The 19,782-nt window shown below is 40.0% G+C and overlaps 1 protein-coding gene across 2 annotated transcripts in view; it reads left to right on the top strand.

Annotated features, from left to right (window-relative positions):
- Positions 1-459: 459 nt before the first annotated feature.
- Positions 460-19,782, top strand: part of PCDH9 (protocadherin 9) — a 47,505-nt gene continuing 28,182 nt past the window's right edge. Inside the window, exons 1-2 of one of the 2 annotated variants that reach the window (XM_063952917.1) lie at positions 460-1,997; positions 2,625-5,790. In XM_063952917.1, coding sequence (XP_063808987.1) covers positions 2,758-5,790 — 3,033 coding nt within the window. In that variant the 5' untranslated portion in view covers positions 460-1,997; positions 2,625-2,757. Of the gene's footprint in view, positions 1,998-2,624; positions 6,279-19,782 lie in introns of those variants that run through there. The other variant, XM_063952916.1, reaches the window with a different exon arrangement.

The following is a 19,782-nucleotide window of genomic DNA, read 5'->3' as shown; positions in this document are numbered from 1 at the left end:
GACTGGAAGTGGAACAGCTGGATTTCAGCACCATGGACACGTCCTGTAGCGCCGTGCAGCGGCGCATCTCCTGGCTGTGTGTGATGTAGTATGACACTACTAAGCCTACTGTATGTACTTCTGTATAGAAGCGCTGCTCTGTCTCACAGGCGCCTACACCCACTACACCGGCACCCACTACACCAGCACCCACACCAGCGTCCTCCTCCGCCCGGCTCGATCAGTAAGGGAAAGCCGAGATTGTGGATGGGGAACACATGCACAGAAAATCATTTCTCGCTGAAGGCATGTCGGCCTTTTAATGGATTTCATTGCCCTTCGCAACCCTTTCCCCCTCACGGATTGATTACTGGCCCAGGGGTCTTGTTGGTGGGGGCAGGTAGGGAGGGGCGAGCGGGGATTAGCAATCGTGAATCACACTGCATTTCATACATCGCCTGGTGCCTGCTGCAACTATGTGGACAGTCTTAAAGTGACTGGTGTGAGGAATGTGACAAGAAAGGAGGGCGCATCGCGAGAGAACGAGATCCGCATAGACGTTGCATGTAAACGCAAGATCGGTGTGTGTGCATGTGCGAGAGGGAAGGAAAGAGAGAGGGAGATAGCGAGAAGGAAAGTGAGGAGGGATAGAGAAAGTGAGAGGGATGAGAAGGAGACAGAGTTTGCATTTATCCAGGAGACACCTTAATTCCTGATGGCTGTTTGTTGTCTGCAAGATCGACCTCACCGAGCCTTCAGCCTGTGAAGCATTCGGCACTGGCCGGCAGTAGCACCGCCTCTTACCCCAGCAGCGAGCTGTGAGCGACGCCAGCGAGAGCTAATGATAATTAAGCCCCTGTCTGTCTCGCAACCACATACTCCTATGCAGCCAACCAGTGGGCTCTGGGCGGCTCTAAGCAGAGCTCACACCCTCCCTTTGGGTTTATTGAGAGTTATATGAAGAAATCCAGTTCAGAGGGAAAGGGAGAGAGAGGGAGGGCTACCTAGCGCACGTCTGCGAGAGGGATAGTATAAAGAGGGGAGAAGAAGAAGAAGGAACACCTTGCCATCTCACAACGATTCGTTTGGGGATTTCTGGCAGCCCCGGCCAGCAGCATCACTCCCACTCTGACATTTGCCTTGTTGCCAAGTTTCACACTCGTGTTTTTCTATATGTTTTCCCTATTAATGCCGCTGCTGTGACAGATGGGAACACCGCACGCTGCTGCTGCTTCATGGAAAATAGAACTGACTTGATTTACCCAACAGGATCTGGTCCCCTTTACACGTCTGACTGTCGTGCAGGAACACATGATTACCGGTGGCCCCAGCGGAGAGAATGATGGATAATAGAACTGAGCAATGAGCATTGTGCTTGGAGTTGCTAAATCACCATCCGGGAGAAACACATTTTGAAAGAGCTTATTTTTTATTTTTTTTCCTTTGGTTTATTATTCACAGACTGGTTGTGGTTGTAACGATGCCAGTCGCTGCTGGATGGATTCCTAGATGCACAGCACCCGCTCAGCCAAGGGACGGATGGGAAGTGTGAAGTTTAGCATGGTTGCCTGTTATCCTGTGCTGTTCGTGTATTTTCGCTGTATCTTGCGAGTATTTGTAAATCTTGGTGTGAGGGCGCACTTCTAAAGCACTGGCTGCATCTCTACCTGCCTGTGTCACCCTGCTGGAACTAATCCCAGGCATCAGCCGATGCACAGCCTCATGCAGATGAGCTTAGTGCCTAGAAACTGGCCAGTTCACGCAAAGTCTCTGCTAGGAGTGCTTGCACCCGTGTAATCTGCAGTTAGCAGAGCATCTCTGCACGAGCCTAGTTCTTCACCTGCATTAGTAACCAACAGTATTTATGAGTATTAGCTGAAAATAACATCCCGGGGGCTAACACTTTAGTAATAGACTGCGTATTTTCACCATCAGAAGGAACATAAATGTCCAGATACTCTTGTATTGCTCACCCGTGGCTACGCATAACTCGCATCTGGACTGGGAACCACTGGCTTGTAAGTTGTAAAACCTTAATTCGTAGTAAGTGAAAGGATGCTCCAGACTTGGCAGCAATATGCTGACATCAGTTGTAGCCCAGGTATAGCTATCGGGGATTGCTAGTATGTTGAGCGGTTGCTGCTGCTGCTGGTGCACGGTTTGAATCCCCTTCTCTTGCTCTCCATATCATAGTAATGTACAGTAGTACCAAAGACGCAAGGAATAGGTTTCAGTGAGGGAGATGACTCCAGAGTTGAGGCCATGAAGCACGAATTGTATTTGGCAGCTGACAGTGCAGTTACAAGGAATACTGGTAAGGATTTAGGATTTTATTGGCAACAGTTCTACAGATAGATGCATGATGTGAATGTTACATCAATCAGGCAGGGGGGTGATTAGAGAATAAATGTGTGGGGATAGCATATTTGGCTTAATGAGGAAAAAGTAGTCTGTTGTATTCTGAGTACATGCAAAGCCTTGTATGACAGGGTTGAAGAATTAGGCTCTTATTTGTAGATGTGAACAGTCATGTTGAGAGCAGACACTTTTTGCATGAGTACTAATGTAATGTTTTGTATATGAATGCATATATAGAGTTTTACTGAATGAAACAAATTTGTTTGTTTGTGTGATTGTGTTGACAGCTGCTGGCTCCAATTAGAAATGAGATGTAAGGCATCTTGCAGTCCATGCACGCCTCCTCTTGCAAATCGGCACCATTTCTCAGTGACAACCCTTAAATCCTAAAATCCAAGAAAACAAAGGAAGCACATTATCATGGACCTAAGGGATTTTTACCTGTTGGCTGCTCTTATTGCCTGCTTAAGGCTGGATTCTGCAATTGCCCAAGAACTTATTTACACTATACGAGAGGAACTGCCTGAAAATGTACCAATTGGAAACATACCAAAGGATCTCAATATCTCACATATCAATGCTGCCAGTGGGACGAGCAATAGCCTTGTATACAGACTAGTTTCTAAAGCAAATGATTCTCCTTTGGTCAAGGTGTCCAGCACTGGAGAGATCTTCACAACCTCCAACAGGATAGACAGAGAAAAACTATGTGCTATATCATATCTTTCCGAGGAAAACGAATGTTTCTTTGAAATTGAAGTCATTATTCTCCCCAATGACTTTTTCAGGCTTATTAAGATCAAAATAATTGTCACAGATACCAATGATAATGCACCCATGTTTCCGTCAACTGTGATTAACATCTCTATTCCAGAAAATACTCTTATAAACAGCAGATTCCCTATTCCATCAGCAGTGGATCCTGACACAGGTTTCAATGGAGTGCAGCACTATGGACTTTTAAATGGACAAAGTGTTTTTGGACTGGACATTGTTGAGACACCAGAGGGGGAGAAATGGCCACAGCTTATAGTGCAGCAAGTCCTGGACAGAGAGCAAAAAGACACCTATGTGATGAAAATCAAAGTTGAGGATGGTGGAAACCCTCAAAAATCCAGCACCGCTATTCTTCAAGTTACAGTAAGTGATGTAAATGACAACAAACCAGTATTTAAAGAAAGTCAAGTAGAAGTCCATATTCCTGAAAATGCTCTCACGGGGACTTCTGTAGTTCAGTTGCATGCAACAGATGCAGACATAGGCAGCAATGCTGAAATCAAATATATTTATGGTGCCCAAGTGACATCTGCTACCAAAAGACTTTTTGCTTTAAATAACACTACTGGATTAATTACAGTTCAGAGACCATTGGACAGAGAAGATACAGCAGTTCACAAGTTAACTGTCTTAGCTACAGATGGCAGTTCCACACCTGCAAGGGCAACTGTTACCATTAATGTGACTGATGTGAATGATAACCCACCTAACATCGATCTCAGGTATATTATAAACCCTATCAATGGAACAGTATATTTATCAGAGAAAGATCCTACAAACACCAAGATAGCACTTATAACAGTCTCAGATAAAGACACTGATGTCAACAGCAAGGTCATCTGCTTTATTGAAAGAGAAGTACCCTTTCACCTAAAAGCTGTTTATGATAACCAGTACTTGCTAGAGACTTCTTCTTTGTTGGACTATGAGGGCACCAAAGAATTCAGTTTTAAGATAGTTGCAGCTGACACTGGAAAACCCAGTCTCAACCAAACAGCCTTGGTGAGAGTGGAGTTAGAGGATGAGAATGACAATCCTCCAATTTTTACCCAGCCTGTAATTGAGCTATCAGTGTCTGAAAACAACCGCAGAGGTCTATACTTAACTACTATCAGTGCCACAGATGAAGACAGTGGTAAGAATGCAGACATTGTTTATCAGCTTGGCCCTAATGCTTCTTTTTTCGATCTGGACCGGAAGACAGGAGTTTTGACAGCCTCAAGAGTTTTTGATAGAGAGGAGCAGGATCGTTTCCATTTCACAGTCACAGCCAGAGACAATGGCACTCCTCCACTGCAGAGCCAAGCTATTGTAATTGTGACTGTACTAGATGAGAATGACAACAGTCCCAAGTTTACACACAACCACTTTCAGTTCTTTGTATCTGAGAACCTACCAAAGTACAGCACAGTGGGTGTTATTACAGCTACAGACTCAGATGCAGGAGAGAACAAAGCTGTAACCCTTTCAATACTTAATGACAATGAAAATTTTGTGCTTGACCCATATTCTGGTTTGATTAAGTCCAATGTTTCTTTTGACAGAGAACAACAAAGTTCATATACATTTGATGTTAAGGCTGTAGATGGAGGGCAGACTCCACGTTCCTCCACTGCAAAAGTAACAATCAATATAATGGATGCTAATGATAATAGCCCTGTAGTTATCTACCCTCCATCCAATACGTCATTTAAGCTGGTGCCTCTATCAGCCATTCCTGGCTCTGTTGTTGCGGAGGTTTTTGCTGTAGATATTGACACTGGGATGAATGCTGAATTAAAATATACGATTGTTAGTGGAAATAACAAAGGTCTGTTTCGAATAGATCCAGTGACAGGCAACATTACTTTAGAAGAAAAGCCTTCTGCAGCAGACGTGGGCCTGCACCGTCTTGTAGTCAATATTAGTGACCTAGGATACCCTAAGCCTTTGCACACTTTGGTATTGGTATTTTTATATGTCAACGAGACAGCTGGGAATGCTTCCTACATTCATGATTTAATCCACAGGACTATGGAAACTCCCCTAGACAGAAATATTGGGGATAGCAGTCAACCCTACCAAAATGAGGATTATCTCACAATTATGATTGCCATAGTGGCCGGTGCCATGGTGGTCATTGTAGTCATCTTTGTAACTGTCCTTGTCAGGTGTCGACATGCATCTAGGTTTAAGGCTGCACAGAGGAGCAAGCAAGGGGCAGAGTGGATGTCACCAAATCAAGAGAGCAAGCAAAATAAGAAAAAGAAAAGGAAGAAAAGAAAGTCTCCTAAAAGTTCTCTTCTGAACTTCGTTACCATTGAGGAATCTAAACATGATGACACTGTTCATGAACCTATCAACGGGACAATTAGTCTTCCAGCCGAGCTGGAGGAACAAGGGATTGGACGCTTTGATTGGGGTACAGCTCCCCCAACCACCTTTAAGCCTAATAGCCCTGACCTAGCTAAGCATTACAAATCTGCCTCTCCACAATCTGCTTTTCATCTGAAAGCAGATACTCCAGTATCAGTGAAAAAACATCATGTGATTCAGGAACTCCCTTTGGACAACACCTTTGTTGGGGGTTGCGACACCCTCTCCAAACGCTCTTCCACTAGTTCAGATCACTTCAGTGCCTCAGAGTGCAGCTCCCAGGGAGGCTTCAAGACAAAAGGTCCCTTACACACCAGACAGGTAAACGAGCACTTTTACTGGTCTATAAGTACTGCATACAAGTGCCCAATCAACCAGTATTAAAGTGCCAGTATATCTTCATATGGTCTTCTTGGCTTGCTCATGTTACCTAGAGGGAAAAAAAAATCAACCCCTTTTTTTTCACTGACTATTGGCACAATTCTCATGACTCAGATGTCTAGAATATATATGCATATATATGTGTATGCATATATACTTATGTATATTCTTGATTGTATTGTACTAAATGTGCATGTTAATTTTCACAGGCCCACTGTAACTTTTACACTAAAACAATAAAAAGTGTTCCCCAGGACTTTCTATTTTCACAATGAATATGTCACTTATGTTCCACCGTGCAGCCTTCAGAAGATTGCTTTTAAAGTTTTTATTTCAGGGACAAGACTTATAAGGTCACAAAAAGGGGTTAACTTTTTTTTACTCTTGCTGGGAATAAGTTGATGTATTTTGCATAAAATACAAATTGTGAGAAAATGCATGACTGGGTGCAATTCACATCTCAAAAAAATGTGTTATTTTGTTCCTTTTCTGTTGTGCATTTTTTTTAAATATATATTTATAAGTAATGCTTAACCATTATAATGAATACATGCTAGTAGCTAAATAGATGTTTATGTGTCTTTAGAAGTACTGTGCCTTTGCTAGTCTCTCTAGCTGCACAATAGGTTCCTAAGCGATTTTCTGTCCTACAAACATATTTAAATATCACAAAACAAAATACATTTTCTATCCTGATTCATTTTTTTTGTTTAAATCCCTCTATAAGTAAAATTAATTACTTCATTTTAAGAAATCACTTGATTGTCTTTCCCTTCTCAAACCTATAGTATAGGGACTGCGTTATAAAACATTATATAATAGTATCTTGAATGTATAAGCATACAGGGTCATAGATATGAATTGCCCCCAGGTTTCACATATGTCACATGGAAAAGTTTTCTTAAAATGTACTAAAGCTGTGTAGGAACTGGTATCACTGAGTATTTACTGTATTATGCGTGTTCTTATAAAGCAAACTTATACTTTGAGGAAATGGATTTATTCAAATAATTAGAGCAAAATTATGCAGAACAAAATCAATCCATTGTAAATAGTTCTTCATCTAAGTAAAGCAAAAGCAATCTGTCAAAGCTCATTTTAGCTGTGAAATTTGCCATCTAAAGAGGGATTAGCGAGCAGGGAAACTCATATTTTACAAAATCCAGCATTAGCTTTCAGTCCAATAATTCCCTACTAATAAAGATTTAAATGCAGAGCTGTCTAATTTATTTCATTGAGACCTTTCTGTAGCCTCTAAATTAGACTGATAGAACAGCCTGTAGATGGCACTAAGGTACCATGTGGTCTGTGCTGGATCTATGCCAAGCCTGCAGTATATTAGAGATGGGGGGGGGGGAGGAATAGATGAGACTGGCTCTACAGCCAAAGAAACCTTTTATTTAATGACAGTTGCACTGGAGCGACCAGTCCTTGAGTTTGTAAAGCAGATCTAGGATGGATAGGGTGTACTGCACCAACTTTCTAATCTTCATTTCATATCCCCAATATGTAATGGAACTTCTGGCATTAGGCCTTAAAAACTGTGGATGTTTGACAGTCAGTAGTTGGTAGACTTGAAAGGCATAAAACGCACAGAGTGATGATTCACAGCTGACGGAGTCACATGGGTTCTTGTCATGTTTTAGTATAGATACTATAATTGTACTGTAACATTTCCTATAATATTCACAGTAATAGAATATTGTTTTGCAGTCTCATTAATTGCTGCTTCTGGAGATTTATTGTGCATTTAATATTTATCGTTATTGCTACCATACACATGCATAGGAATAGCATACCGCACACATATTGTTTCTTCATAGTTTAGATTGTTTTAGGACCTATGCAGGAGCTCAGGTGCCAAACTGGCACTACAATAGTGGTCTTAAATATTAATGATGCATTCTGTCTACTGCAGAATAAAAAGAAATTACGTCCTTTAAGTTACTTTGGGCAACACTTGGCTTCTTTTCATTCTTTATGTATAAAGAGTAAAAAGAGATCTGTTGGTTAGTGTATTAGTAATTCATTTCCAAAAGAATCTATTTTCCCAGTACAACATTACCATATCAGGCCTGCTTATATTGACAGCCGTTTTATTGTAGCTAGAGGCTTTACAGTAAGCTGTTTATTGCGGTTCCCTAGCTCTGTTGACAGCAATTGGGGAATTAATTTTCTTGCCCCTGGTGAATTTTCTTGGGTATAAACAACAGATGTAAAGATATGAAACAGTGACCCATTTATATGGTACATCTATTAAATAACTCATTCCAAGCATTCATTTTCTCAACTGTGAGTTTGGGGCATAAAACTGTGGCACATAAGTTGTTATGACTGGTGCTAGGTTTCCTTATGTCCGGTGTCAACACAATTCTAAGCTTGATGTGTTCACGTAACTTTGACTCTGTGTGTGTGACTTCAGAAGCAGAAAACAAGGCTATAATGCAAATTCATCAGATTTAATTATAGAAAAGTAAAAAATTGCAAATATAATTCTGATCTCATATTTGTGGACAGATATAAGGTTTACATTTTATTTGCTAAATCAGCATCACAGTACTTTTTTAGTTTCTACATTATTATCCTTCCTATGTGTGCATGTCTCATTTAATACCAGAAAGGAATACGTTGGTCAAATCAAATAACATTTTCCAACTGCTAGCAGATTTACAGTACATCTTGAAATCATCAATACAGTATATATATATATATATACATATATATATACAGCAAATAAATACAGCGTCACTCCAGGTCTTGTTTGGTGCAAAAATATCAAAGTGTATTAAGGCAAATCACATGTCCAATGTTTCGGGGCCCGTAGCCCCTTTGTCAAGGTGTGGATTCACACCTTGACAAAGGGGCTACGGGCCCCGAAACGTTGGACATGTGATTTGCCTTAATACACTTTGATATTTTTGCACCAAACAAGTCCTGGAGTGACGCCGTATTTATTTGCTGTATCTTTATGGGAACGGAGGGCACCCAGGCTATTGATCCTAAAGGACCAGGAGTGCCGGGCACTACACCATGATATATATATATATATATATATATATATACATAGTGTATCCTTCCAACATTAAAAATATATGTGTACAGATAAACCAGTTGTAAAAGATGGTTATTTTTATAACTCGTGTCTAATAGTAGTGAGATCATATATAAAGCGTAATGCAATAGAATATAGCACAAGTTATTACTGAGTTTTTTTCTGAAAAGACAAACTATTAAGGACACTAAGGAACATGTACACACTGTCCTAGTTCTTTTGCTTGTTGTCCTTCCCCTACACAAGTCTATGTAGGTGTGCAAAAATAAAGGCAAAACATTGTTTAGGCTGTAAGATGTACTCATTTAACCCTCCTAGAGCTCACAGTGTTCCTGTTGCCCAGAGTGAAGTGAGTGTTTTTTATGTCAAGGGAAGTAAAAAATAAATTGCTGTTATGGTTGTATAGATGGATGTCTCGTTCGAGATTTGCATAATTCCTTGTGGGATGTCAGGCCCTTGGTATTTAGCAGGTTAACAGTTATTGCTGATCTGAAAAATAGCAAGTTATATATTACTGTCAGTAATTGTTATTTGTTTATACTGTGAAGTGCCAGCAAGTTCACAGTTCACAAAGCTAAAATAAATTGCCTTTCTAATACTATAATTTTGTTTGTTAATGTAGGAAAATGTCATATGTAACAGCTAGGCACGATTCTGTATTAAAACGTAGGTGACATATTGTAAATTGAACGATGTAAGTGTTTAAAATAATAATTTATTTTTGCATGCAAAACAGTCTTGCCCATTATTGAAAAAATATTTTGCTATTTTAATTAATTTTGAGTACCATTTTCACAAGGTAAATGGAAGGTCACATCACATTACACTTTCATATATGTCATAGATAAAATCTGAAGCTAGACAATCTTAACAGCGGGCAGTAATTAATATTTGGAGGGAATTTTTAGGTTTTAGGCTGTCAACAGGATAGCTTGCAACAATGTTTGATTAGAGCACCTTTTTGTGTGTGGCACTAAAGCTCTCAGCAAAGTAGCACCTCTCATTACTAGCAGTTAGGGTGTGCAGTCTAGGGCCCCTTCCCTATAAACAATGGTCAGCGTCAAAGATCCATTGTGGGGGGTATTTTATCTTTGTGACCTTTGTTTTGGGGCAAGTTGAAGTAAGAGCAAAGTTACATTGGAGCCATGTGTGTGATGTCTGCACAAGATGGCACAGGATGTTATGGTGCAAAGCATTGCTTATTTGTACAAACATAAATTTGCTATGCTTTCTGGGACTAATTCAAACCTGATCGTAATAATAATAATAATAATAATAATAATAATTTTATTTATATAGCGCTCTTTCTCCAACAGGACTCAAGGCGCTTTACAGATATCAAAAACAATGCACATGATACAGAGGATTTGAGTAGCCCTGCAAAATTTTGCAGGGCTACTATCAGGCTCACTGACATGCGGGGGGATGCCCAACACAGGGCTAGTCCGCCCTGCATGTCAGACCCCCCCCCCCCGCAGAAGTACAAAAGCATTGCACATCGGCGATGCTTTTGCACTCCAGGAGTAGCTCCCAGCCAGTGTAGCTTTTGCATGCTGACCGTGAGCTACTCGTCGCTGCACAGGTCGCAGCGGCGGCATGTGATGTCACGCAGCTGCTGCGGCCCGCCCCCTGCACGGTCCGGACACGCCTGCATTGGCCGCCCACAAAACGGTGGCCAAACGCCGTCGTGCCGCTCCCTCTCGCCCAGCAAATGCCTCTGCCTGTCAATCAGGCAGAGGCAGTCGCTAGACAATGACACCTGTTGGCAGTCAGCCATGCGCCGGCGCACTGCGGCGCATGTGCACTTGTGACCTGTTTGCTGTACTGTGATGAACGGCAGGGTGCAATCAGGTCAGAATGACCCCCTCTGTACCTTAATATCTGGAAATGTGCACAATATGTGAGGCTACAACTGGACGCGTTTAATTGAATCTGACATTTTGATTCGCTGTACAGCTGCATTACCCTTTATAACTAACCTGTTATTCCCTTTGCCTCAGACTGCAGAATGCTATATGCAGCTGTTGTTCCCAGGGCTTACCCATCTCACTATGGGACACTGTAGAGAGGGTATGTAATCAGGATAATTAGTCAGAATCTGCAGTCATGTAGAATGCAGCATCTGATTGGTCCTCCTGCTCACCTTTCACCCCTCACTCCCTATTCTGCAGTCATTTCAAAGTGGAAAACTGAAATGTACTGACACTTAGATGGCAAAGCAGTTTTAAATCTTAGCACTTGATATTGCATATCTATTGAAATTGAGAGTCAAAATGCTTTAGAAATGTATTTTATGTAACAATAACCATGTGTACCTGGCTTCTCTAAAATCACCTATGTAAAGGTCAACTCTGTTAGCCACGAGTTGGCTCATTGTGCGAGTAAGTGCAAGTCCAGGGCAAATGCGATAGAAGGGGGTGAGTTGCAGAGCAGTTGCTTGCTTTTCCATAACAATTCTACAGCAACTCGCCCCTTAGCACCTAATAGGTTTTGCCCCATAAAGTTGCCATTGTCTTTGTTTCAGGTTTTAATTATAACAGACGGTAGACATTTTTTTACAATACTCACAAAAAACATATATTAGCCCCAAAAAAACCTGAGAATATTTAGAAAAATATCAACAAAAATACTGTAACTTAGTAACCAATCAGTTTCTGACATTTTTTAATTTAGTAAAGGGAAACCAGCAACAGATTACTGTGTGTTAAGCTGGGTACACCCTTTGTAGATCACTGCAGATCAGATAAATGCTCTGATCTTTGGAGCAATTATCAGATAAATGTGCACCCTGTACACACTGTGCAATTTGAAGCTCAGTGTGTGCTTTATTCAAGGGGATCGGGAGGCATGGGATATCAATTTTTGAGCAAGACTAAAAATCCCAACCTCTTGATATAAATATTATAGGAGCATAACTGCATAGGTGTGTACCCATCTTTAAAGTATTATGTTTACTGAGCACCAATTTTCTGAAATAATAGTTGTTATTGCATTTTCCCAATTGATTTACAATTGTAGTTATCTTAAATAACTGACATTAAAAAAGAAAACAAGTGTTACTTTTCTAGTCATATAGATTTGTAGAATGCAATTGTAAAGCAAGCGACATTTCTAGTAATACATTAAAATGTATACTATATAGCTATAGAAACTCTGCTATAAATGTAAAACTACAACTGACCAGGATAATACATGCAATGTTTGACTAAAGATAAATAGATTGACAATATGGATTTACAATTGCCTTTGTAGGTGTAAAATGAGCAGTGAATTGTGTGCACCACATTAAACTATTAGGCATATTCAATTATTGCAATGCCGGACCAATTCAATAAGTGGGGATTACTCGTGAATCCCCTTTTCCTTACAGCTCATGAAAGTCAATGAGAAAATTGCATAACCGGGGGTTCATGTGCGGGGAAAACCCACTGATTCTGCAGTTTATGTGGAATCAGTTAGTTTTCATGCAGTAATCCCCAATTTTGGGTCTGGGAAAAAGGCTATTTTAAATAGCCTTTTCCCGTGCCAAATGGTAATTAGCCGTTAGTTAGCTAATTGAATATGTGTGTATATGGTAATGAAAATAGGGTTTATAAAGGAAACAAAAAGTTCAGGGAACATTTGATTCCACATCTGTATAATTTTCATTACTACCTACTATATCTACTCCAAATTTAGATGTTTTCTTTATAGTCACTTCTAAAAATTATTGCATAATATTAGCAGTGCTTACAAATACCCACCCACTTTCAATTACTGAAAATTCAACATAAATTATTTATATTTTATAGTGAAAATTGAGGTCAAATGTTTCTGGTTACCCCAATCCTCCTTCCGTTCACCATCTTTTAAGCCCCTTGGTAATTTTGCCATTCTGTAATTTTTTTACTTCATAATCCTCTTATCACTGAATTATTTTTGAGCCTAGGTGAGGTTAGCAGGGCCATCTTAACAACATAGTAGGCCCTTGGCAAAGCAATGCACTGAGGCCCCTATACAACCATTCATGGGAACCTATTATAAAAATCATAACATGCCCTTCCTGTCATTCTGCGCCATCTCTCAGCATGCTTCCATACAATGAAGGACTGTCAGCACTTTTATTGGTGGATGGTTCCAGCCTTCCATCAATGAGCATGTTGACAGCCATTCGCTGTCTGGCTGCAGGCTGGGAGGCAGGTAAATAATCCTGCCTTGCTGCACTGATTGTGTGACCACCACCGGCCTCTGCTCAAGGTCTCTAAAAATGCAGGGCCCTGGGCAGCTGCTCAGTTGCCTATATGTTAAGATGGCCCTGGAGGGTAGTTGAAAGTTGCTGAAGAAAGCTGAGCCAATATTAATGTAAACCGATATATGAAGGTTTGGCTTCAAATATTCTATGATTGTGTCACAGGTAGAAATTCATACATGTTAACTGTTTTCTTGCTGGACAGTTAAGTATACATAGGTAATATGCAAAATGGCTGCTTAACTACAGAAGATTTATGTCTTTTTCTAAATTTGAGAAAAAATGACAGCAATATGCTGATTGCTTATTATAGGTTGCATACCTCTTTGCTTGGTTACCTGTGTTATTTTAAGTGTCTACCAATAAGAGAAGTGCCGATGCATGAATGCAATATATTTAGCTTAATTTTTCTGAGTTATACTATGTCATTCTTTCTGCACGTGTCGTGTGGTTCACTAAATGGTAGGATCCTATAAAATGTAACTTGGAGTACTCATGTGCCATTGACCAGAACTTAGTTGGCTAAGCCATGCAGTTATGTTTTCCTGCATTCTCTGGTTTGTCTCACAGACCCAGCCAGGGGCGGAGTGGGAACTAAAAGTGGCCCTGTAAAATTTTGTAGAAGTGGCTTGACATGGACAGCACAAGAGGAATAAAATGCTATGTAACCACTATAACATATCTGGACGGCAGAGTTGCTGTACAGCAGAGATGGAATAACAGAATGAATGGGGACAATGCAGTGTACTGAGTGTGGAGGGCTGCCTGTCATTTGGGGGGTGGGGCCAAATGACAACACACAAAACAGGCCCCACAGACATAACAGCCTATCAGGAATCTTCCTGGTTAGCCCTATGGCCAATCCGCCCCTGGACCCAGCTAAGAACCGGTGCTGTGTGATGCTTGGGTGTGGGGGATGAGATGAACCACTGATTTTATTTTTTTATTGTCCTCCCTCTCTGCATCTATTTTACAGTGGCAAACTTGTTGTCTTCTGCCACTTGGGTGGTAATACAGCTTTATCATACTGCAGCACTTATATTATAGTCAAGATATTTTAGGATAATGTGATTTACTTTATTAAACTTTAAATTGATAGTCACTGGTGCTATTGTACAGCATATTGGTCCAATAATTACTGGGCTCTAAACTCTATGTAATATGAATATATCTGTATGTAACTATACATCAGTGTATTATAATGTACTTTTTCATTCAAAATAAACTTTATATTGGTAGTGTTGTTGCAAAATTGTCTATTTATAAATTGTATGTTTTGCAGAATTTCTGTCACATTATCAACACAAAAAAAAACCCTGAATTGACAACTAAATTATGCATTTCTTTCTATAATCAAAGATAAACCTAAAGATAAGTCATGCACATACTTGTAGTGCACCTGCGTGACTTGCCAAATATGGGGTTCATTCTATGGGCCTTATTCAGACCTGATCACTGTTGTGCGAATTCGCACAGAGGCCGATTATCGAATGACTGTGCATGCGCACCACAATGCGCGCGCAGCGCCAAACAGTGATAGGATGGTGCGGAAATGTCAATCGCTAGGTGTTCGCAAGGTGATTGGCAGGAAAGGGGTGTTTGGGGGTGGTAACTGCCCGCTTTTTCGGAGTGTCAGGAAAAATGCAGGCATTCCCAAACGTTTTCTGGTAGGGTGTGTGACGTCAGCTCCAGCCCCGAATAGCCTTTTTGTATTGCACTGTATGAGTAAGTCCAGTGCTACGCACAGACTGGAATAATCATTAGATAGTGATTGAGTTGCGAACGGATTTCAAGCTGTCCGCTGTCTGGCGGAATTTTTGCACGGCGTACACATGCATTCGCACAATTGCACGGGGCGGGTTTTCACTCTCCCTGGGCGGTGACTATCTGATTGCAGACTTCTGCAAATTTGCAGCACAGCGATCAGGTCTGAATTAGGCCTTAAATCAGGCTACAAGTATGCAATGAGAAGTATCTTTATCAAAAGCTGATTTTTTAAACTGGTCTTTTCAGAACCGTATGTTACACTTTACGTTAGTGTTTCCCAAACTCGGTACCTTTACATTCCAGATTTTGAGGATATTATGCTTGAACACAAATGGTTAATTTAAAATGTCAAAAGTACCAATTAAGTAACTTGTGCTAAAGCTTGGATATCTTTAAAATATGAACTGAAAGTGGGTGTGTGAGGATAGAGTTTGGAAACACAGCTTTATGTGGTTAGGATGGAATATAAATTCAAGGAAGAATACTAATGGGGAATTCAATGAGCTGTGGTAAATTACCATGGTTAATTTATCACCGGTTGGAAATTCAATTATCCTCAATAGCCGGCACTACCGGGGACATTATTTCCCCTGCCCGTAGGCAGTGAAAGTGAACATTTTTGTGGCCGCAATAATGAAAACACATGGATCCGGAATGTTCATGTGTTTTTCGCACGGAAAGGTGTAAACTGTTCCGCAAAAAAAACAAGCACGCATTAATTGAATTTCCTGAAAAAATATCATATATATATAGAGAGAGAGAGAGAAAGAGAGAGAGAGAGATGTACACACACACACACACACACACACACACACACACACACACACAAACACATAGTAGTTGAAGCTTTGCACCAAATGTAGAAACACTGGCCCTCATTCCGAGTCGTTCGCTCGGTAATTTTCTTCGCATCGCAGTGAAATTCCGCTTACTACGCATGCGCAATATTCGCACTGCGACTGCGCCAAGTAATTTTACAATGAAGATAGTATTTTTACTCACGGCTTTTTCTTCGCTCTGGCGAACGTAATGTGATTGACAGGAAATGGGTGTTACTGGGCGGAAACACGGCGTTTTCGGGGCGTGTGGATAAAAACGCTACCGTTTCCGGAAAAAACGCAGGAGTGGCCGGAGAAACGGGGGAGTGTCTGGGCGAACGCTGGGTGTGTTTATGACGTCAAACCAGGAACGACAAGCACTGAACTGAACGCAGATGCCGAGTAAGTCTGAAGCTACTCTGAAACTGCTAAGTAGTTTGTAATCGCAATATTGCGAATACATCGGTCGCAATTTTAATAAGCTAAGATACACTCCCAGTAGGCGTAGGCTTAGCGTGAGCAACTCTGCTAAATTCGCCTTGCGAGCGATCAACTCGGAATGAGGGCCACTATGCACAATACAGAAGCTGCTTTGTTGGAATTACCAATGTTACTGTAAAGTCTTAGTTCACTAATGTGTGGTTTACTGATCTATATACTGCAATACTTTTATTATCTTTATTTATGTGCTTTTCAAATTTCGGTGTACTTGTAAACCTTGCAGTATCAATCAGATTCCTTTACATCATAACAGTACTACTGATGCATTAAATCACTGAATCACTGTGAATAATAACCCTTAAAGACTCTCTTATACCAATTCAAATGCACATCTCGGAAAGCACGTTAAGGAATTATCCAATCTCACACTGAAACTATATTTCCATCGTCAAACACATTTAGGGGTCAATTCAAGTAGCTACAAAAGGTGTGAGAGTTGCCTTTGTTGCAGTGTTAATATGCCAGCAATAGCACTGCATCTCGCACCCCTTGCGACCCCCTCTGAGCTTGAATATGCACAGTTTTGCTCGCACCCTAATGACGCTGCAAGCAGTTGTGAGCAAGTTCAGGCTGCCGTAAAGTGCGGCTGTTGACACGCTAACTTGCACCCGCAATATTTTTGTAGCTGTACACTGTGCCAGAGTCCTTGGCAACTTCTGCACTTCTGTCTGCTCCATTGTGTCGGCGATGAAGGCCGCATAAGAACTTGCACACAGGCCTCCTCATTTGGCAAAACGCCACTGCGATGAAGCCATGCCTAGCTTCAAATATGACCTGATTCTGTTAGACTCTGATATATGGCAATAGACACTGTTCTGAAGTTTAAACACTGTCTGGCCCATCATATTCGACTTTAAAGCAGATTTTTTGTTTCATTATCTGTATTGTATTATCCATCTGAGGGACATATTTCAATACAAGCTGCCCCAACCATGTTGCAAGCAACTTCGAGATGATGGGGCAGAGGAGAGAAAGATACTACAAAGCACCATTGCACGTATAGTTCACAGCCACAGTCATCACTGCACACTTAGTGGACTGTCATGGTAGGCCAAATTTCCATGTCAAGTATTACATATTGAAAAGATACAATGTAATAAACTGTGATTGATTCCTAGAATGCAAAAATTATTTCTGTATTAATAATTTAACTAAAAACACAGATTTATTAGGCTAAATTACTTTTAATATGGTATGTGGTCAATAGATCTACAGTGTCTAGTTATACAGTCACTAGATTAACACCATATGGTCAACATGCATTGGGTTTACATGGTCAAAAGGTCGAAAAGGTTTTTTTTTAAACTTTTTCATACTTTACCATTCACGTGGATTACAACTGGGAATAGTAACCTGTGCCGAGTGCAGTGGTAGCAGAGCGAGGCACCTTGCCTTAAGCATGGTGAGCGAAGCGAGCCATTTGAGGGGACATGGTACACTAATTGGAGGTCCACATGTTGAGATGGTGAAAATGACACCAAAAAAATGCAAAAATGTTGTGTTGACCTTTTCCCATGTCGACCATTTCCCATGTCGACCTTTTTATACATCGACATTTTGTACCTGTCAACCTTTTCCTGTGTACTTTTTTCCTTTTCCTTTAATACCTTTTGTCTATGTCAACCTTTTCACTGTCGACCATATGGTGTCGATCTAATGATTGTAGACCTTCTAACTGTAGATCTGTTGATCCATAATCTTTTAATACCTTTCTAAAATGCTTGGGTTTTGGATCTCCTACATTTCAGAAAATTATTTTGTCATATTAGAGCTCCATGACTTCCTACAGTACTGTATGTTCAGCCATGGTAATAATCTTAAAACAATGGATGACCCAGTAGCTCTTTTATCCTAGCTGTGATCTACTAATTAAAGCAGAGAGAGAGAGAGAGAGCCCCTAAGTATCAGCATACCATTGTTCTGGGACCTCAAGTGTCAGCATTTATTCAAGAACCCTAAAAGATGTTTCTAGGACCCTAATGGCGGTAGTCTACAATACAATATTTGTACCTGTCTGACAATTATTGGAGCCCAAAAACTCTGTGAAGGTTCTGAACCAGATGTTAAGAATGTCTGCACAAAAGATAATTGATATTAGAATTACCTAAAAGATTGATATTTACTACCAGCACATTCATTACCAGCACACATGCAAAGAAATAAGGAGTTAAAATAGGATTGCTTCTGGCAGGTACAATGATTTTAAACATTTCAAATGTGTTAATATATTTTTAATTGTCAAACAATGTTAAACTAACACTGTTCTTTTCACCTAATAAGTGCTATTTAGGACACAATGTACTGTACATGTGCATTTGGAATAAATACATTTTTGGTATCACAGTAGAATTAAATCTCTATTAATATAATTGAAAGTGTGTTGTAAAGTAATTTGCTAAAAAAAGATTCAGATCAGTAATGAGATCATACCTCTAACACTACCATTTAGTATTTCCTTTTCTTTAAATGAAGAAGAGCGATGGAGCCACACTAATTTTCAGAAGAATGTGTTTAGCAAAAGGGTTGTGCCTCCAGTTGTTATTATTCATTTAACATAAGGGCTACCAATATACTCTTAAAATATTTTTTTTTAAATGTATGTACAGTACATGTAGGTTCATTTATATTGATCCGCTCAATGTATGTTGCACTTTATAGCATATACGACACACAATATGGAAGCATTGGCATATTCAGATCTGCATATGAAAATTAGCTATCCCTGTCTCAGATACCTATAGCTTAATTAAGTACAGTCGATGGGGACTCCAACATTTTGCATACTGCTCAAAATATTTTGTGCTGTAGTCCCTGCCTCCCTGGTGCGATATGTCCATAATTAATATGCCAAAACAATAAAAGCTTAGCAGCAGCTCAAGTCCACATTTAGTGATGGTATGTACTTTTTATTTTTGAACAGTAGAGAGAAAAATATTCTAGCAATGTTTCCGAGTTATGTAGTGTGCTAGGCCTGATTCTTATATTATGTGGGTGTTTTTTCTCCTTCTTTTGTACACTACAGGACCTATGGATCTACTGCATGCAGAGAATCCTTTCTTATTTGCCATTTTTCTTAGGTAAAGGTGATAACCAGTTAGAAGCAAGATAATAAGATCATTGAGGGTATGTCCAGGCAAGCTTATTTTTCAAATGTTTCAAGCACTTCAGCTATACTTCTTACATGCTCCTAAAGTACCTCTACATTCTCTTCAGAGGGATTCCAAGAAAATGCTTATAAATGAACAGAATATAATATTCTTCCTTCTGTTTCATATATACCGCATTCTGCAAATTTTAACGTATCCACAATCCAAGTTATCTGTTTCAATTGCATAAAAAAAGTACTACAGTAGTTAGGGCTTTAATATTCTCTTTGCCTTCTCTGACGTTACAGTACATAGAGAGACTGCAGAATCTATGCGGATTTAAATATATAAAAAATATTGAAAACATAAAACTACATTCCAATATGTTTAACACACATGTAAATGACATGAGGCAGATAATAATAATAATAATAATAATAATAATAATAATAATTTGCAGATTGTAGTATTATGCAGTGC

This window comes from Pseudophryne corroboree, chromosome 2 (genome assembly GCF_028390025.1).
Source record: "Pseudophryne corroboree isolate aPseCor3 chromosome 2, aPseCor3.hap2, whole genome shotgun sequence".
NCBI lineage: Eukaryota > Metazoa > Chordata > Amphibia > Anura > Myobatrachidae > Pseudophryne > Pseudophryne corroboree.
Note: the sequence above shows the minus strand (reverse complement) of the source record. Positions and strands in the feature narration are given on the sequence as shown.